Source organism: Strix aluco, chromosome 5, assembly GCF_031877795.1.
Source record: "Strix aluco isolate bStrAlu1 chromosome 5, bStrAlu1.hap1, whole genome shotgun sequence".
Classification (NCBI taxonomy): domain Eukaryota; kingdom Metazoa; phylum Chordata; class Aves; order Strigiformes; family Strigidae; genus Strix; species Strix aluco.
Genome location: NC_133935.1, coordinates 29,890,247 through 29,910,908, shown reverse-complemented (window position 1 = coordinate 29,910,908; position 20,662 = coordinate 29,890,247). Strand labels below are relative to the sequence as shown.

The 20,662-nt window shown below is 52.1% G+C and overlaps 1 protein-coding gene across 2 annotated transcripts; it reads left to right on the top strand.

Annotated features, from left to right (window-relative positions):
- Positions 1-643: 643 nt before the first annotated feature.
- Positions 644-8,888, top strand: TXN2 (thioredoxin 2). Of its 2 annotated transcripts, none has more exons than XM_074826540.1 (4): positions 644-692; positions 1,326-1,543; positions 3,159-3,282; positions 8,156-8,888. In XM_074826540.1, the coding sequence occupies exons 2-4, from the start codon at positions 1,326-1,328 to the stop codon at positions 8,270-8,272; spliced, it is 459 nt and encodes a 152-aa protein (XP_074682641.1). In that variant the 5' UTR covers positions 644-692; the 3' UTR covers positions 8,273-8,888. The 2 variants fall into 2 exon arrangements, with proteins under 2 accessions (XP_074682641.1, XP_074682640.1); XM_074826539.1 differs by lacking the exon at positions 644-692 and adding an exon at positions 805-972.
- Positions 8,889-20,662: the final 11,774 nt, after the last annotated feature.

Genomic DNA, 20,662 nt, shown 5'->3' with positions numbered 1-20,662 from the left:
TGAGTTGCCTTAAATGGTGATTCCCCTTCGAAAAGCAATGCATCTGAAAAAATGGCACCACTGACTCTGCTGGCACGCTCCACGCCTGTCTCCCAGGGCTGGAGCTGGTGACAAACCGCAGCGGCTTTGTTGCCGCTTGCTTCCAGCGGGTCCCGGGGATCCGCAACCCCACCCTGCGCGTGCCGCGGGACGAGCGTCGCCTGTTGAGCCTGGCTTCGGCAGGGCCCGGTTCCCTCGGGGGGCGCGAACGCCGGCTCCTCGTCATTTTCCACCGGGCACCGTGGTTAGAAAAGGCCGTGGGGGTGCGGGCTGGTCCCGGTGCCCCCCCCCCGCCCCACTATGCGTGGTGCGGAAGGGAGGCAACCGCTGGCCGCAGGGCCGGGGGCGGTGGGGCTCTGTCCTCCGACCGGAGGGCAGAGGGCGCCGGGCGGGCCGGGCCAGGTCCCGCGGCACGGGCGGAAGCACCCAGGGCTCGCCCCACGTGACACGGCCCGCCAGCCCTTACGGGGCTTGAAGGACGGCCGGGGTGACCAGTCAGAGACCGGCGTTGCTCGCGGTGGCGGCCAATCGGCTGGGAGGGTGGCTGTGCCGTGGCTCGTAGCCTTCCTGTGGCGGCGGTCAATGAGCGCGCGGGTGGGCGGGGCACGGGGCGGAAGTTTGGTGGCGCGTGGGTCACCTCCGGGCCCGGGAAGGTGCGGGTGGGGACTGCGGCCCGGGGGGGGGCGGCTCTGTGGGTGCGGGGGGTGGTGTCCTGTGGCGCTGGGGGAAGGGGGCCTTCCTGGCTAGGGTGTCCTGCCCTCTGGGGCTGGAGGAGCAGTGGGGCCCCCGTGGCTTGTGGGGGTGTCCTTCCCCAGCGGACAGGGGGGCTGAGGGGGGAACCCTCTGGCTGGGGGTCCTGTCCCACTGGTAGGAGCCGTGCCCCGTGGTATCGGGGCAATGGGGATCCCGTCGCTGGGGCGCCTTGCCCTACAGGTGGGAAGGAACAGGACGGGGGTGGAGGTCTCTGCTCTGTAGGACTGGGGGAAACGGGGACTCTGTGCCTGGGGCAGGGAGCCCTGCTCCATTGCAATGGCGAGGAAGCTGGGGTCTGCAGCTGGGGGCTCCATGGCAGGTGGGACCCCGCGGCTGTAGGGCTGGAGCTTGCACGGCGGCAAGGGCTGGGTGTAGGGACAGTAAGTGCCTCTGTGCAGGCCACTGTATGTTTCTGTCTAGGGCACCTCCTGGCTTGGGGGCTGCCCTGCCGAGGGGACTCCACGTAGGTCAGTGCTGCAGTGGGACTGGCCATGGGGTGCACCCACCCCACATACCTCTTCCTTTCCCCACAGATGGCCCAGAGGCTGGTGCTCCAGCGACTGCTGTCCCTCACTCCCAGGACACTATCCCTGCAGAGCCCTCTGGCACCGTGTGTCCCCCTGGCACCCCACAGTAGGGCCTTCAGCACCTCAGCAGCCTGCAGGAGCACCTTCAACGTGCAAGATGGCAACGACTTCCAGGACCGGGTGGTGAACAACCCCAAACCTGTTGTGGTGGACTTCCATGCACAGTAAGTTCCCCCCTATGGCTCTTGTGGCCCTCTCTGCCGTTATACATGCAGGTGTGTCCCTGCTGCTTTCGTGACACAGTGGCACTCTGGGCACACTGAACATGTGAGTATGCCCAAGGGTTTCCCAAGCTGTGGAGCTGCCGACCGCCCTGCTGAGCGTCTGGTGTTAAAAGGTGCTTCTGCCCCTACGATGCAATTCATAGAGGTTTCACTCGTCAGGTTGCTCCACTGTAGGTGTAGCTACACCCTGCAGGAACATAGAACACAAGTGCCAGGAAGGTATTTCCCAGGGCCACGTAGCTGCACCTCCCAAGTGCTCAGGTGTCTCCCTGGCCCTGGTATTGCATTATCCTGTGAAAGACACCTCAAGAAAAAGCTCTGATATCTCCCATTTTTAGCTTTGTGGATTAAATGTCCTCTTAAAAACTCTAAATTATATTAACAGCTTTGGAAGAACATTGCACTTGGTATACCCCTGCAATGTTGTGTTGTGTCTTTCCAGTTTTCTTACCCTGAGTACTCTTGAGGCCGGGCTCTTGACAGCAAATGCCTTTATATATTAATAACAGCCACATGAGACCAACAGCAGCATTTGTCAGCGATAAAAACATTGTCATCCTCTTGCCAGTAAAAGTATTCCTAGATGTTATCTGCTGGATTAACAATACTGGTCATCTTTGTTTTCTCATGTATTTTCGTAGTCCTGCAGTGCTGTCATGTGAGCCTGTTGTGGCTGATTCTGGGCAAACAGAGTATGAAACAGCCCAAAAGCTTCTGCTCTAAACAGACCAAACTGACAAACCAAAATGAACACTAATTGGCACCATCCAGGGAGGAGAGAACAACTAACTGAAAGCCTCAAACCTAATAGGGAGACTGAGGAGGAACAAAGTTTACCAGAGCTTCAATTTTAAAAGAAAAGGTCACTTGGAGCTTTAACGCATGTTTTCCTTGAATGGAGTAAGTTCATATCATCCTAATGTTAGGGGATGCAGGGGGTGTTTTCTGTGTACAGGGCATTGCAGATTCTGCAGTTGCAGCACCTGGGTTTGGAATAGGTGGTCTCTCTTTGAACAGATGCAATGCCTCTGCGAGTTTTGCAGCAAAAGGGGAATTTCTGTAAACCCTACAATGAGTGTGGAGGGAAAGTCTCTGATCTGATGATTGGCATAAACCAATCTGAGTGTGGGCTGTGACTCCCGCAGCCAGCAGCAACACTCTCTCTAGGGCAGCTCTGTGGTCAGCAGGGTCACAGCTCTGCACGTACACACCAGCAAGGACGCAAAGCAAGGTAGGGATGAACAGCCAAGAAGAGGGGCCAGGAGGACCACCAAGGCTGGCAGAGCAGACCACGGTGTGATCAAAATGACATCAAAAGCACCACGAAAGCTGAATGGTGACTACTTCTTCCACTCAGCACCCCCCACCACACAGATGTGCACGCACACACAGAACCCTTTGACAGCTCCTTTGTGAGAGAAATGTTTTCCTAAACCGTGGTTCAGGAACGGTGTTTCCAGGCTGGCTCTCAAATGGAATGGCAGTGGTGGTAAAGGCACCAGCAAGGCTCCTGCTGTGCTTGCTTCCTCTAATGTCCCCTCTCTTTCTCCATCAGGTGGTGTGGGCCCTGCAAGATCCTAGGCCCCAGGTTAGAGAAGATGGTGGCCAAGCAGGATGGGAAGGTGCTGATGGCCAAAGTGGACATTGACGATCACACAGACCTTGCTATTGAGTATGAGGTAGGAGTTGGAAGAGTGCAGACTTTCTTCTGCTGGTAGGGCAAAGAAGGTCCCTTTCTGGGGAATGGTGTGCCTGCACAGCAGTGGCGTTGTTGGAGAGGAGAAGCCCGGTGCCTACAGGTTCCTGATCCCTCAGGTCACTCATTAGTAGGTGCATTTCACTGCTTGGCTCTCCTCCAGCTCTGCTGCTTGTGCTCAGCATCCCCACCTCTAATTTTGCAGAAAGGTGTCCTCTAGGCTTTGCAGGCATCTGTCAGTGTAAATACTTGCCTGGCCTTGAGGAGCCTGAAGCACACACAGAATTTTCCTGCATGCATGGGCTGCTCAGGTGCAGGGCAGGAATGTGAGGTGACAAGCCTTGGTCTCCCCTGCTCTTGAACGTGGTTCTTCATGCAGACAGCCCACCCTCTTTCCCTTCCTTGTTCAAGATTCTTGATGGGTGATAATATCCCGTCCTTAAGCCACAGCACAAGGAGACACCATGGGTTTTGTTTGGACAGGTGGAAGCCAGGTCAGAGAACACACGTAAGCAACAGGAGCATGCATCCCACTTTTGACAAGCAAGGACCTTGGTGCTTACGCTAGTGTTTTACACAGCTGTTGGGTGTATTCCCTGTGCTGCCTTGCTCCCAGGAAGGAGCAGAGGGACTGGAGAAGGCCATGTCTTTGGTTTACATGATTGATTGATTGATTTTTACCCTGTGTCAATGATTAGGTAGTTTAAGAAACATAAAAACTGCTCTGGTGACTCTGCTCACCTCAGTTGTCTCTCCTTGTAAACAGCCACTCAGTCTACAGAGCCAGGGCATCCTGCTGCTGTGTTTTACAGGAAAGAAGGGGCTTAATTTTCACTCGCCTGTCACACAGATGGAGCTGCTCCCTCTCTGCAGGTGAAATCCTGCTTCCAGGGTGGAGGCTAGCATGGGAAGCTCCTCAGGTTGCCCAGCAAAGTGTGAACCATTTCCTGAGTAAGCTGTCAATTTGTTGAGCATAGAGGAGATGCTCTGTGTGGTTCCCACACCCTGCTGAGCTGGAAGGAGAAGGAAGTGGAACCAGCTTGTTCCCTCCCACTCTTCCCCAAGGAGACCTTTCTGCCTGTGCTGTGGTGGCATGTCCACCCAGCTGGTGCCCACAAACATGACTTGCAGCTTCCACAAGCTGAGTATGAGAGCCTCCGGTGCTCTCCTCTGTGGTGGTGTGCTGGCAGATATGCCCCAGGCCAAGGAAGATGGCTGCTGGCCCCGGAGCAGGGCTGTGTCGCAAGCCCGAAGGCTGTGTAACTGGAGGGTGCTGGTGAGAATTTGAAGAAGGTGAGGTTGTTCCAGTGGTGGTCAGAAAGCACATAAATCCTAATAGATGCAGGCAAGGTTCTGGTAGCAACCACCTAAGGAGAAAAGGAGAAGAGAACAGAGATGATTATTTTAACTCTTGTATTGTTCCAAGCCTTCCAGTAGATTGAATTAGCTGGGATTACAAGAAGATAATCTCAGATGACTGGAAAATGACAGAGTGTGTGCATGTGAAGAAATGTCTTTTTAGAGGCTTGCAAGTTCCCAAGTTGTGCAGGTTGATGACACGCTGCATGTGCTCTCCCACCGGATGGGTGCACAGCCTGCTGCGTACACGCATTTGTCTGCAAGGTCTGCTTCTCTTTCAGCCCTGGTGACATAGATGCAGGCAGGATTGAAGCTGCAGGCAAGGGCCAGTTTCCAGCAATTCATTCTGGAACCTTATATACAAACATGATGAAGTTTTTGTTTTGCAGGAGGGCCTGGGGATCATTGCTGCATCATCTGCTCTTGGAGTGATGCATGTATCTGGTCTTGACCATTACCCCTATGGCTAAAAGCCCATCCCTAGGCAGTGTCTGTGAGTAGGATAGCTGCAAATGAGTAGGGGTAAAGGAAGAATTTTTGTTTTGATCTTCATAGTTCGGGGCATTCTTTTCAGGGTGGAAGTTTGGCTCATGTGCTGAGCACGTGCTAGGTTTTGCTTCATCTTCTGGGAAGTTGCCACTTAAGGCTATGTAAGCATAAGGGCTGATGGGAGGACACCAAGTTGAGATCAAAGATGGACCAGAGGTAGTGTTTGGGAGGGATCAGGAAAGATTTATTTGTTTAAAGCCATTCTGTTGGGGATCAGATGTCTGCAGGCTGAGAAAGTTTTTGTTTTGGGGGTTTTCAGTGTCCATGCTTCCCCTGCAACTCCTCCACTCCTAGCTACCAGGAAGTCTCCTTCCATCCATGTTTATTCCCCTGCCCACACATGCAGCCACCAGCTTGCTGCCCAGTTGCACAACATCCTCATCAGGAGCCTCCTTGGCATGGGGTGGCGAGGCAGGGCGAGGGGAGAGACCCCCTGGAAGAGCTGAGGAATGCCAGCACGTTGCTTCACACACACTGCCGTCTGCCCTTGGCTCCTAGCTGTCTCAGCTTAGCATGGAGCAGGGACATGTTTCCTGTGACTAGAAACATCCCCGGCACCCTTCCCCATCCAGTTATGTTCAGCACAGAAGTTCTTTCTCTGGGGATTCCTTTTATCTAACACCTTTCATCTCTGGTTCTGGCATTTCTCTGCTGCTCCAGCCTGCTCGTGACCTCTCACCCCAAGAGCAGAAAGGGAGAAGGAATACTTCTGTTTAATCTGCTGTCTCTTAAAATTCTTCAGATTCATCTTTTGCCTTGACCCATTGCCCATGCATGTGGCCACTGGGAAAGAGCAGCCCCTTCTCCAGCTGCTGCAGGTGGGCAGCTTGGGAGAGCTGCTGGATACAGGGACGGTTGTTCATCAGCAGACCTTGGTCCTGTGTTATGCCTTATTCTGGAGCCTGGCTGAAATCCTTCCCCCTGCTCCACTGTGGCATATGAGCTTGTGTAAAAGCCCCAGTTTCAGATGGGAGAGAGTTCCCTTGGAATGGGTGCTGCCAAGAATAGCCTGGATGGCTGCGTTTGTTCATCTGTATGGCCGGTGCTGATCGAAAGCAGCCTGATTTTTTTCTCTAGAAATGCTCTTAAGGGAGGAGGGTTTAAGTTCAGTGCAGACGGGACCCAAAAAAAGTCCCCAACTTTGTGTTCTAGAAATTCCCATGACATTTGCTTCTCAAGCAGCAAAATAAAGTACATGCTCTATTAACAGGCTGCCCTTGCTGCAGCTAGCAGGAAGGAAGCTGTCAAAAATGTCATATTTTCTGGGCAGAGGCAAGTTGTTCAGTGCCCTTGGTTCTCACCCAGCTCTGCAGCAACAGCCCCAGACCTGCCACCTGTTCTTGGGGTTTGCTCACCAGCACAAAAAGGGGAAGAGACAGAGGGATTGAGGCTCTGTGAAGCTCGTGGGTGCGCTGGTCAGCATGCATAGTCCTGTAACTCAGTGTTAGCTGCTTCTCTGTAGTGCTTTGAAGAGTTGCCCATTCCTCACCCAGGCCGTAATGGCCTGATGCTGCTGCTGGTTGGGCATGCTGGTTTTTTGGATGGAGCTGGGGCAACTCTCCTCGTTATTAACCCACCTTGCAAACCAGAGGGAGGCTCACAGGAGCTTTGCCCTTCTCGGGGAGGAAGAGACGGGTTGAGTGCAGTGCTGGTACCATCCTTTCTCACTCCTAAAATCACAAGGGAGCATGTTGGTAGCACCATTGCTAGTGCTGGGGCCTGAGCCCTCCGGATCTGCTCCCGCCAGTCACTAGGAGGAGCTGAAGATCATGCGTTGCAGCAGCCCCATCGCTCCTGTCCCTTCAGATGAAGTCAGGCTGCAGGGAGCCACGCTGGACTGGCTGGCTGGGATCCGGTGGGAAGGGAAGCACAAAATGTCCCTTTCATCTCAGTCTCCCGATGGGAGAAAAGCCATCCCTCTGGCAGGTTTCCCGAGGAAGGATTTGCAGATCCTTGCTGGCAGCAGGGCTGGCAGCGCATGTGGGAAGGCCCTATGGGCTGGCAGGGAGGCAGCAGGCGAGATAAGGACAGGACGTGTTTAGGAAGGGAGGCTTTGCAGACATAAGGGCACCAAAGCTGTGGGGTCAGAAACACCACCAGATCTCTCCTCTGCCACAGCTCTCTGAGCTCTGGTTGCTCCTTCTCTCAATCATGTCCCCAGGGTCTCTTTTGTCACTGGTCAGCCAGCAAATCCCTGAGGATCATTGTCATTTCCACCGCCGTTTTCTTGGATAGTTCCCAGAAAACTTTGTTCTAGGCTAAAAAAGCAGCATCCAGAGCAGTGGAGCAGCCTGCTGGCTCTGGTCAGAGGGACTTTTTCACTTCTTACCTAATCATCAGGGATCCACAGTGGACAGCACTGACGTGTGACCAGCTAAACCACTGAAAACAGGAGCAGAAAAGGAACGGGGTTGTCGTTACTGTGGTAGGATGAAGTGGGAAATCTGCCTGTGCAGTGATGAGGCAGAGAACCCTCCTGCAGCTCCAGTCCTGTCTGGAGAAGAACACAGGTCCAGTCATACCACTGTGGCCATAAAATGTCCAAAGGTCGTCATGTCTGAGAGGTGTCCTGGTAAAAGACTGGGTTTGTTTGCTTATGATAGGACAAAAGGAAAGGAGAAGAGGAATTTGTACTGGAGAAGGGGGGAGAAGCTTTGCCTTGTTTTTATATTATCTTTGGTTTTGTCTTTAAAATTTTGGCTCTTATTTAAACTCAAAAAGCTGCTCAGCCTTGACATAAGCAGTGTGATGTAAGTCAGTGCAGAGATGAGGCCAAGGGAGCATGGAGCTCAGCTGGCCTGTGTTTCGTGAGCAGACATGTTACCCTTGAGCAGTGTATGCTCAGTTCCTCTGCGGCCACTTCTGTGGAGCTCCATTTGGGGCCCAGGTGCAGCTGTGCTCCCCACAGCCTCTCCTCACCTATGTCTCCCTGTTTCTCTTGCACCCAGGTGTCAGCAGTGCCAACTGTGCTGGCTATGAAGAACGGAGATGTTGTGGATAAGTTTGTGGGGATAAAGGATGAGGATCAGCTGGAGGCATTCCTCAAGAAACTCATTGGAGCCTGAAGTAAAAGGGTGGCTGTACCTCTGCCTCTGGACACATCCACGTTGTGCATTCCTGCCTGGGGGAGCTGAGGGGCCTTGTACAACCTGGGGTTTTCTTCTGGTTTGGGGTTTTTAGGAGGTGGACAGTGTTGTAACCCTTCCCTCCCACTCCCACTTCTCTTGAGCAGCAGTAGTTGTAAAGGGCATTGAGGAGCAGGGCTGCTTTATTCTCAAAATGGGGAATGCAGCTGGAATTAGGAGCCTGTGTTTATCAGCAGAGAGCTGATCTGCAGAGCTGCTGCTGCTGAGTTAAGAGGAGGAATGTTTTTCTTTTTGTCTAGCATCTGATAGCCCAGAGCAGAGGGCAGCTGCTCCCTGCAAGATGTGGGTACATACCTGCCCTGGGTGGGTTTGTTTAAAGCTGAGTATGCCTCTGCCTTGTTTGTGAAACCTGTCTCTTTGTTCCTCTGTCCTTGTGTCGCTGGACAAGTACAACTCTACAAATCCCTGGGCTCCCATCATAATTTTATGAGAGAAAATAGAAATATTTTATGGATCTCCTTTTGTAGGTCTGTAGCAAAGAGAACTTTATTGGTCAGTGATGTCTAGCTGGAGAATAAAACCTGGTTCTCAGAAATCACAGGAAAGTCCCTTGTCTGTCCAGGGAGGTGGGAGGAAGTACCAGCAGCGCAGTGACTGGTTTCTAACAGTGGGTTGGGAGAGCGCAGGTCATGGCTTGATCCCTGCTAAAAGGTAATGTGCTGAAAAACAAACAAGTGGATTACTTTCACAGGGCTTTCAGTACTGCTGGATCCAGGATGCTGGAGGAAGGACTCACCTCCTGTGTGCAGAGGAACAGTGGCTCATTGCACACAAGGAACCTGAGCTGTGCTCGCTCCTCCCATGGCTTTCTTACTCCTTTCCTGCCTGCGAGTCTCCCTCTCCCTTGTGTGAATGATTAAATCTGCTCACGCAGGTGAGCCCTGCCAGAAGGCAGTCTTTTGACTTTAATTGCACTGACCTTTAGACTAAGTGAGGCAGTTGTATGCTTGTATCTCGAGCAGCCTTCAGCCCTTCCCATCTCTTCCTCCTCCTCCCATTATACACCTGTTTCCAGTCAACCTGGCTTCTAAGTGCTCCCAGCCTCCTCCTGCGCTTGTAGGCATAGCACCAGGGCTGATGCCTGCTGTAATGCTTAGTTCCACTTTGCTTATCTAAGCTGCATGAGAACATTGTAAGTGCTTAATAACCATGTACAAGCTGCTTTTTTTTTATCTTCCAAGCTTCTGTTTCCTTCAGTCACTCTTAACTCTGCTTTGGCTCTGCTCCATTTCACCTCCCTGGCATAGGCTGTTATGAGCAGCGAGGCAATTTTTTTCTGCACCTTTGCAATAACAATTTTATGACCTTTGAAGGAGCAGGGGAGTGGTGATCCAAGTCCTGTGTGTCCTGCTGCAACCACAGTGCTGCAGGCATCACTGTTCCCACGTGCTTCCATCATCCATGGGGCCTGGGCAGCAGCACAAGGTGGTGCTGGACCCCCCAAGATGGGTACCTCCCCATCTGGGCTGGGCTGGTCTTGTCCCCGGCATGCTGCTAGAGGTGATGTCACTTGGATGACGCTTGGTAAAGAACTGTTGCTCAGTCACAATCAGTAAAAACTGGCATTTTTTATTTATTTTGGGAGACCACAGAAGCTATACTGGTCATGTCCTGCTCATGTTTCAGGTCAGGCAATTTGCCGCAGTTTCAGTGTTCCTGCTCTGTAAACACTTCTAGTAAAGCCTGTCTCCATTTTCCTGCATGAGCAGGAAAAGTAGGGGAACAGCGTCACGTACCCGATAATAGCCAACTTTCATGCTTCACCGTCCTACAGAACAGGAAAAAACACAGTGACTTTGCATTGTGTAATTAAGGGACAGTATAAATTAGCTATTTTATCACTTCCTTCTAAGGAAAAGTGGAGCTAAGGTGCCATTCAGCTATTAAAGTGCCAGCATGCTTTAGGGTGTGTTATGTGGAAAGCAAATTATGTTTCTTTGGGATAAATGCTGAAGACCCACATACATGGTGCCCTGTGGAAATCCTGCAGAAATGGCATAACAGGTGGAAAGAACAAGGGATTTGGGGGCAGCTTGAGATTCCCTGAGCACCTTGCAGTTTTCACCACAGGACAGGACTCAAAGCACAATGTTTTCTGTGGCAGGATCTTAATTCAGCTCCCCGTTTGCTGAGTGCTAAGGAGGCTTCAGGGATTCCCACAGCTGCTGTTAATAACAGAGGAGGTGCAAGTGGGAAGCACTACCAGCAGTGTATTTAAGTAGTGGTTAAAAGAGGAGTTGCATGGCAATTTTCACGCCACCTGAATGTGATGTTGGTCTTTCCCGAGAGAAGAGAGCTGAAGCAACAGGTAATTCCTCAGCAGTAGCTGCTTTGTCCATATCATCTGAGAAAATGTTTCCTTTCTGCTCACTCCAGCAAGGATGCAGTTTGTTTTCCCTTTTGGAGTTAAGCACATGTGATCTGTTAAGCATTTGCTTTCTCCTGCCCAAGCCTACCTATATTACAGCAGCTTTCTCAGCTTCTAATGTTCCTGGTTGCTATTTTAAGAGGGCATGGCGGTTGGTGCCTTCCCAAGGGGAGCAAAGCTCGGCTAAACCTGCTTTTCCCTCCCCAGGTATGTTATGAACCCAACACCAAGATCCCCCCATCAGAGGTCAGGCTCAGTGCCTCTGTCCTCAGAGTCTTGTCCAAGGCAGTGGATTCCAGGCAAGCGGAGGTTTTCCATTTGTTTGTTGGCTTTACATTTGCATCAAGCCCTAACGCAGCTGCTCCTTTCCCCAAGATGTTTGTGCCTGCCTGCTGAACTCCGTGTTAACCTCCAACTGCTCTGGGCCACAGCAAGGAGGGAGAGCTGCGCTACCCTCTCTTCTAGGGGTGCTATGCTGAGACCAGCTTCAAGTGCTGGTAGAGGATGGAGAATTCAGGCTGCCTGGCTTGCAGCACACAGCAGGGTGTGTATATGTGGTCCTCTGCAGCTTTGAAGGGGACAGTTTTGGCCATGTTTGGCTCCAGTGAGGTCTGGCCTCAGCAGCCTGGCCACCCAGCATTGACAGTAAATCCTTTGCTTTATCAATGTATTATATGATTCCTCCTGTGCAAAGAACAAAACAAAGACCAGCTCCATGTCAACAGGGAAACTTCCGCCACTGATGCTGCCCTAGGCAAGAGCCTTTCACCAGCCTGGCAGGCTGTTTGCCCTAACAGTCTGTTAATCGTTTTGAGCTTTACACCCCCCATCTCATTTTTCTAATCTAAGTAATTAGAGGATTCAGACAGAATTGGCAATTAAATTCTCCAACCCTGCAAGGCTGTTAGCAGCAATGTTAAGATCAGCATTATTCAAAACTATTGCTGAATTGTGTTAAGGCTCACTTTGAGTTTCAGCTTTCTGCAAGTTAAAGAATAACAGCTCACACAGCTGCAGTATCCTAAGCAATAAAAAGATAAGATAAAACTACCACAGGCTTGACTTCCAGACCAAAACCAAACTAGATCACCTGTTACAGTCTGGTCCTTGTTACCTGCCCCTGCAACCCACCCAGGTTCAAGTCCATCACCACACACAGGTGCCTTCCTGTCTTCTCAAGGACACGGGGTGTGCTTGTGAGCTTCGTGGGGTTGTTAGGTGTTGGAATGGGCTGCCCGGGGAGGTGGTGGAGTCCCCATCCCTGGAGGTGTTTAAGAGTCAGGTTGACATAGCACAGAGGGATCTGGTGGAGTTGGGAACTGTTAATGTTGGGTTGATGGTTGGACTGGATCATCTTCAAGGTCTTTTCCAACCTAGACAATTCTGTGATTCTCTGGAAGAAGATGGAGGCAGGAGCAGCAGAGGAAACCCCAAATTTCTTACCCCCAGAGGAGTCAAATGGGTGGAAACCAGAGACCTCTGAGGAGAGCTTGAAAATGTGGCACCCCACATCCCAGTGGGGATGGAGCAAGGAGAGACCCTGTGGCTGCCTTCCTGGTGCAAGAGGTCCTGATGGGCAGTGAGATGGGGGAATCGGTCCTGTGAGGAGAGGCTGGAGAGGGACAATGGAGCTACTCGTGCCCTCTGGGTGGAGGAGAGCTGGCAGCTGCGGACAACAGGGCAGCACTCAACCTTCTGCCTGCCCACATTGACGTCCTAGGCCCTCATAATCCAAATAGTTGCAATAAAAATGCACTAAAAATGACTAGGTTTTCTCCATGGCCTGCAGCTTCTGTGATGTAATGTCCCTGCACACATATATATATGTGTGTGTTTATCCAGTCACATACACTTGTTCTCTGTTGTGGAGAGTGCCAGTAGCTTCTGAGGTTCGCACGTGTCCCCAGCAGCTGTACCTGCTGATGGAAGAGGACAGAAGCCAGCCAGTTTGCTCTCCCACTGAGGGGAAGGCTGAGCTCCTGGTATCCTTCTCAGCACACGCTACTCATCCCTCTGCTGCTGAAGGCACCCTGGCGCCATCTCCTATGAGCAGAGGAGTGGTTGAGCAATACAGAAAAACAGGAAATTTTTTCAGTGAGAGTCCTCGGAAACATCCACTTCAAGTTGTACAGAGGGTTCAAAATGCACCAGAAATTTCAGTGCTTTCCGGAGATGATGGTGACCTCCAGCCACCCACATGGCTGCAGCTCCTCCATGCCAGTCCCGCACAGCTGGCAGGGAGAGGGTGTTTGTCCTGGGTGGGCTCATAACTTCACGGCCTCAGGACCGAGAGGAGCTGCATTCCCCTGAGGTTGCTTTCTTGCTCCATCATGAGGCAATAACACTTCCTCGCAGGGCCCCAGGGCCCGTAGCCATAGGCGCAGGGACTGCTTGGCTCCTGTCCTTGCAGGTGGCTTTATCCGCAGGGCTGGACCACACTGCAGCCAGCAGGTAACAAATGCCCTGGGTCTGGCTAGCACAGTGGCTATGATAGAGACGGAGCAATGTACTGCATGCAAGCTCCAGCATGCCTGTCAGTATTTATATAACATTGTTTTGCTTTAATCTGGCTTTTTAAGTAAGTTGTCAAAGTCCTTTCTGTTCACTAGGAACCTTTTTCTTTTTTGACAGCAAGTTTTGTCTTTCAAAGCTCAGCTAGTTCTGAGTGATGCTGAAAAACCCCATTTGCAGTGACTTTTTGTTCCATGCTGGTATTGTTCAGGCAAAAGCGGTTGTTTTCTTTTCATCCTGGCATAGCTCAGGAGTGACTGCATGGTCTAAACTCAAAGTTTCTGAAAATACCTGTGAGGAGAGATCCAGCATGGCAGTGTTCAGACCTAGAGATTAACACCTTGGAGAGGTGCGGTGGTCTGAAAAAGAAGCTGGTGGCATTGTGCGAACTCCAGGCACCGTAAGCCCTGGAGCTGCAATGCATGGTAGGCAGAGAGGACCCGCAGAGTGCTGTGGATCTCTCTGGGATGCCGGGACCCAGGCACAGGGGAAGTCCACACAGTGCCTGCAGAACCAGAGCAGGGGAAATACTGTCTGCGGAGAGGCTCTTGGGTGACTCAGAATCATAAAGCAAAGCACTTCTTGCTGCTTGGAGAAGCAAGGCTGAACAATGAGCCTGCTCCTCACCAGAGGCTGGTCTTCGTAACCACATCCTCTTGTCAGAGCGTGAGACAGGCGGCTCTGGGGGAAGGGAGGATGGCAGGGACTGAGTGGAGCAGAGACCAGGCATATGACAAATTGCAGGAAAGCATGTGGGAGATCCTTTTTGTCCTTCCACTGGCTGATTGCAGGAAGCTCCCCAGGTGACTGCTTTAGCAGCTGCTGGGACAGGAGACCTTATTGTTCTGCACTTGTGTTTACGCTCATGCCAGTTTTTGGCAGGAAGCAACTTGACAAAACCCTTGCATTCTTCTTTCTCAGTTGCTGGGTTTGCTCTCAAGGGATTGATCCTTCAGCTTAGCTCTTTCAGCTGAGCTTGCCACCTGAGGAGGTCCAGCTTCCCTTTCCCAGCCAGGCTGGGTTCCGTGGGCTTCGCTCTAAGATCCTGGCAGGAGCATGGAGACGTTTCATGGAGCTCGGGCAGTATTAAAGTCATGCCTGCCACTGCATTTCTAATGCTAAACTATGTGGTTGCCCAGCACACCAACCCCCTTGTACCTGTGTGGGCCCCGTTTACTTCCCGTTCCCCTTTCCTTGGCCTTGGCCTCAAGTTCTGTTCTCAGTTTGGGTTTTCTTGGTCACACTCAGAGGAAGCACATTTGGGGTTTTCTTAATCTGTCTGGCATTGCACAGGAAGGCAGAAGCTGGCAGCACCCTAGAGATGAAAGGATGTGGGAACATGAGGGACCCATCACTGCTTAGTCTCACTAGAGCCTGCAGCGCAGAAACTGGCAGCATGTGGCTGTGTCCGTAATTGAACTCCTTAGGTGCTGTCATCTCCCTGTTCTGCTGCTCCCCCATGATGCTGTGCCTCCCTGTGACACTGTGCCCAGACCGTGGTGGCTAGCAGCACATGGCTGACCTGAGGGCACAGTTTCCAGCCTCATCTTCAGCCTGCAGCCAGGTGCATGGCAGCTGAGCTCTACCAGTGTTAAATCCCAAGCCTTGTTCCCCTGCCTCCTTTTTCCTTCCCTCTGTGGCGTTTTCTATCAAGGCCGGGAATGACAGTCACGTCCCCTCTGAGGAATCAGCAGGCTGTGGCCTTTCCGGTGAGGGCAGCAAATCCCCCTGCCACGGGGCTGACAGGGCAGGCAGGTTGGTGTGTCACCGCCTCTGCCAGGGTTTTGCACGGAGCGGAGCGGATGCACCCGGTGTTGTAATCTCACCTGGAGAGCACCTGGCTGCGGTTCAGCCCCTGCCACACTTGCCTGCGCCTGTGATCTCATGGGGTTTTGCAAGCGCTGGCTGGGCACAGCCAGCCCACGGTGGGGGAGCTGCAGGGAAGGCGCAGAGCCCAGGCTGATTCAGCCAGGCAGCCTCTCTCCCAGCTGAGTCAGGCTTTATTCCAGCGTCTCTGTGCCCTGCTGCGGGGGGTGGGGGGATATGTCTACCAATTGCAGGAGCCCTCACAAACTGGGTCTCCCAGCACTGCTGCCCCTCTGCCGCCCCAGCCCAGCATCCCGGCCAAAGCTGGCTCCTGCCATGGCTGCTTCCTCTTTGCAGTACTGCTGCGCACAGACAGCTGCATCGTGGCAGCCCGGCGGGCTGCGCTGCCCTGGTAAATGACCCAGTTCCCAAGAGCAGGGACAGAGCTGCCAATGCACAGCTCCCCAGACTGAGGGGAGGGCAGCAGATGGCCCAGCCATGCTCTGGGGACCTCACCGTGCATCTCGTCTGTGTCTCCCACCAACAGCGTGTCTCCGGCGTCTTCTCTTGCCACACATACAGCAGCACGAGTAGTGCCCAGGGTGTTTAAATCTGTAACCCCTGCTTTGCAGAAAGGGTGAATGGGCTCTCCCTGGGCAACAGGCTTGGGGGGTGACTGGAAGCGCCAGAAAGCCATGGCTGATTCCTTGGAAAAAAGAGTCTGCACACACATCTGCAAATGGTGCCCACACAAAGACAAAGGAGGGGCAGCCTCCAGCTGTTGCCCACGGGCACCTAGCAGCAGCCCCATGAGCTCGATCTGAGGGCACTAGGAAACAAAATGCCACCTAACAGAATGTTCTCCTGCCCCATTTCTGCCCCAGCCTCCGCTGGTTCTGCCCTCTCCCACACCGGGACAGGGGGATGGGACAGGAAGGCCCTCATTATTCAGGGCTTGCTAATTAGATGGGAATGTTATCTCCAGCCCAGATGTCAGCTCTGACCTCCCTCTAACCTTCTGGAAATCAAAACAGACGCAACTCTGTTTGTTTTAAAATAATAAAAATAAGCATTTGGGGTGAAGCAGGAAAACCTGCCCCTGGGGGTACGGCTGGGGAGGGAGGAGGGCACGCGACCAGATAAGACTGGTGAGATATGCCAGTCTGCAGAGCTGGGAGGGACAGGCCACCCTGCTGTGGGCAGAGAACAAAGTCCCATGGTTTATGATGGCTGTGCATGTACTGTGGGCCCTCTAACCTATATCCAGCAGTGGTGGTGGTGCAGACACAGCTTCCCATCCCATCCCAGCTGGGATCAGTAGGTCCAGAGGTGGAACTGATGGGGAAGGTCGCTGAGTTTGTATTTTACCTCCCTGCCTTGCTTTGGGATTTACCAAAGGATCTCAAAAGGAGATGTTGATCCTTGGAACAAGCTCTGACTTTCAGACCTGACCTGACTGCCTTTTGCTCATGTCATCTTAGGCAGTTGCCAAATTGTTTCAGATTAAAGGGAACTGGGTGACATGAACAGTTGGTGATTCTTGTCCTTGGCTTGTAGTAAAAACTTGGTTTATTGCATTTCTGTAATAACCTTCTATAGCTGGGGACCAAACTTTGCCTGGCTCTGAACAGGGTCAGTCCTTTGAGCACCTCACCCTACGTTAGCCCAGGTTTATATCTCTGTTCCCCATCCAAGACTACATTGCTTCGCTTCCTCTTCTTTGTAAGCCCACAGCTCCAGCCTGGAGCCTAACACCGAGGAGGTCTTTACCCAGCACCCCTTGTCCTTCTGTGTCAGACATCCAGGCACCCTGGGCTGCAGCACCAAAGCTCCTTACAACAGAGGCTTGATAGCAGTTCTTGCTGAAAAATGAGGAGCGGACGTGACTGGCTGAGAACCAACACTCTCAGGCTTTCTCATTCTGCAGCAGCCTCTGAAGCTCAGGGCAGCTGCTGGTCCAGCCTTGGTTCTACCCTGCCCAGTCCATCTACACCGCAGGAACAAGAGTGTGGCCTGCACTGAACTGCCCCAGGTCCCCTCTCCAGGAACACCTCCTGATGGGGCTCTCAGCTGTGTAAGGTGGACTGGGGGGAGCTGAGCTGCACACTGAGACCGCAGTGCAGAGGTGCCCTGTCCCTGCCTCCCTCCTCCCTTCCTGCCTGCAGATATGTCCATGACCTATTTGTCAGCCTCATACCTGACATCCCATATCCTTGTGGTGCATTTCGCCCAACCACAGCCTGGAACTCATCTCAGCTTTCCCCATTTCCCATCTTTTATGAAGACTTCAGAGGGATTGCTCATCACACTGCAATCCTGATATTGCAAAAGGCACGGCTGATTTACAGTTACACGTCATTTTGCCTACTATTATCCCCAAGACAGCAAGCAGGTAAAAGCTTTAGGTCTTCCTTCTCGCTTGCCTCCTTTGAAATCCCCTGCTGGCCCACTGAGTAATGGGTGTTCTTTTTTACGCTCTGAAGGTCGTGCCTCACAGTTATTACATCATAGCAGTGATGCACTGCCCTCCGGCAACACCACCAGAGCAGAACATGATTTCTGTTGTCTTCCAGACCTAGCTACTGCCTGGTACACCCTGTCTCCCCGAGCTTCAGGGTTACTGAAGCAGAGTAATAGCTGAGAGGTGAGTAATCGAGAAGCTACCTGACCAGATTTAGACCTGACTGTAAACATCTTCTCCGATAACAATGGGAAGGAGGACCTGTGCCTGCTAAGCCGCAGAGCTGCTGAAGGAGAAGGATGGTGCACAGATGTCCCTGGGTATGCATACAAACAGCATTCACACAGCGTACCTGCACAACAGCTCCTCTCACAGAAACCAGCACAGCTCCCTGGACTTGAGTGAATTTGCACCCATTTTTATGATTAAACTTCTGAGCCAATATTTACATGATAGGCGGATGCACCGACTCCCTGTGTACACGCACTGACATATGCTGGTACTGTGCATACACACCCCAACAAACGCACTCATGCTTTTACAAGTAGGCAGAGACACCTGCTCTCCTCCAGGAGGTGAGACAGACAATTCCTCAGGCTGCTTCAGGATAGTCCTTTACATTTGCAAGAGGGACATTTACAAACTGGAGCACCTCCAGTGGAGGAGCATGAAGCTGGCCAGGGGGCTGGACCATCAGATACATGAGCAGGTGCTGAGGGAGCTGGGTTGATTTGCAAAGAGAGAAGACTTGTGGGGGAGGATATCTAACCGCTGCCTTCTACTACCCCAGTAAGAGTTATGCAGAATGTAAAGCCAGATTGCCAGAGGTGCTCAGTGAAAGGACAAGAGGCACGAACAGAGATTGTGGATTTGCCATCCTCAGAGATTTTCAAAACACAGCTGGATATGGCCCTAAGCACCGTGATCTAACCTGAAGGCTGGTCCTGCTCCAAGCAGGTGGTTGGACTGGAGACCTCCAAAGTTACCTCCTACACTAAATGATACTGTGATTTTGGTAATCCTACATGATGCTATAACAACTCCTGTAACCAGCCATGAAGCTGGAGTAAATTCATTCATGGTATCACTGGAAAGGAGGCTCTCTGGCCTCTCCTGGGCTGCGATTCCCTCATAGTTTCTGACCAGCTCATGTCTGGCTGCCCATGACAGTGCATTTCCAGTGCCTCTCAAGCACCCGGGTAGTCAAATGAACCAAGGAAATGATCGAGCTGGAAACATCTCTCATTTAGTTCGTTTCCAGCTGGATCAGCTGGCTGTGTCATCTGACACTGGGAGTGTGAAGATCAGAGGAGGGAGGGAACAGCCTCCCTTTTGGGGGCTGCTCAGACTTCGGTTGGCTTCCCACAGTTGTCAAGCCCCAACCCTGACCCTTGCAAGGTTGAGGAGGAACATGATGTTCCACCCCTGCAGCTTAACTTAACTCATGTCACTCATCCCAGGGGGAAAGGATGCACAACTTCTCTTTCTTGAGCCACAGCCAGCCTGCAATCAGTTAAAGGGTGGCTGTTGTGGTAAACTCAGGAGAGGGGAGGATCACTTGAAACCACCCCCACCTGTGAACCACTCCCACAGCTCCTGCCCCCCTTGGCTCTTAAAATATGTGGCTTGAGAACTATAAAAACTCAGTAAGTGGTAGGGAAGGTCATTACAGCTGGCAGCTCATGCACCTCTGTGCAAGGCTGAGTGTCTGAGAACTGGTAAACCCCTGTGGTAGCATCTAGCCCACTCAACCCTGCGTTCCTGCAGCTTGAACATAGGTATGACTACAAGAAGTGTATTATAGAGGAAGCTCTCAGTGCCTGTTTCCTCCCTTATAAAACAGGGATAACTGCCTTCTGGAGTGCTAAATGTGACTGGTTTTGGTAAAGATTACTGAGGGCTAGAGGTCAGCATGTGCTTTGTTTTCCGGAAGGTCAAACTTCTGCAGCTTGCAAGCAGCATGGCTAATACCTGCCTCCTTCTTGAAACATGCCAATGCTCACAGAAGGAGGTGGGTGCTGTGACATTTTTATTTTTTTATTGGGAGAAATTGAGTCACACTGGGGTGATGTCCTACAAGCTGGCAGTAGGCCCAAAACCAGAGTTACAGCCTGAATCCCTGCTCACCATACCCCCCTCCCCATTCCAGCCACCATATGCATGTGACTTAACATTTCATGTCCTTGATTTAATGAACTTGTGTCAGGAATGTTCTGTGCATAGCAACCTTATCTGATGACAGTGACATTTTTAGCATGTTTATGTTCAGTTTTATTTGTAACCAGTTGCCAGCGTAGTTGAGCTGGGTGGACTGGATGGGGTTGAAATGTGTAAGAACTCAACGTGCACACTAGCAGCTTAGCCAGAGATACTGGGGGGGCTCTGAAGCACATCCAGAGGCAAAAGGATCTGCAACGGAGTTTGTGCATCAGATTTACCAGCTGCAGCCTTTCACACACTTGTTAGTGTTTGACAAGTAATGCTGGGGGGGCCGAGGGGAGGATTGTTTGTTTTTCCTCTTTTTTGTTTCCAGTTCTCAGTACTATCACAACCAGATGGGAATAGGTTTCCCACGTCGGATATGGGGGTCCCTCCAACCCAGTGCTCCCAGATACCCACAACATTACAAATGCAGACTTTTCTTCTTCACCACAGCTCCAGCTAGTAGGAGGTATGGGGGAGAAGAGGAGGGGAGTCGGTCGTTTTGTAGTTTGAAATTTAAACAGCTGGATTCAGCGAGGGTTCCCAGGGTTTTTCCCGGGAAGGAGGTCAGCAGCTTGTGCAGGCAGCCTGGGAGCGAGCATCAGGAGCGCCCCTTGAGGCTCCACCTCCGCAGCTCTGCCTGGAGCGCAGCGCTCTTGCCCATATAAGGCTGTGGTTGTCGCAAGGAAAAGAGCCATAAATAGTTCTATGATTGTTACCTGCCTCGCTCTGTGCGAGACTGGGCACCTTCCCAAGTCAGACTCTTCCTGCCTGTGGCTTCCAGGGCTCCATCCCCACTCCCGATCCAGAAAGGCAGCGTTTCCCATGTCTCTGCTCATGGATGTGCAAGCCCAGGCCACGAGGTCCAATTTCAGAGGACTGTTCAAAGTGTAGAAAGCCTCCTCCTAAGACTATGCACTTGCTTTACAAAGTACCGCAGGAAGGGGACTGCAGTTCACAT

Excerpts from the sequence above, each read along its gene's own strand:
- TXN2 (XM_074826539.1), top strand. The coding sequence starts at position 937 with ATGGGGATCCCGTCGCTGGGGCGCCTTGCCCTACAG. Across the intron at positions 1,544-3,158 it reads GTGGTGGACTTCCATGCACA|GTGGTGTGGGCCCTGCAAGA; the intron begins GTAAGTTCCCCC and ends TTTCTCCATCAG. Across the intron at positions 3,283-8,155 it reads ACCTTGCTATTGAGTATGAG|GTGTCAGCAGTGCCAACTGT; the intron begins GTAGGAGTTGGA and ends TCTTGCACCCAG.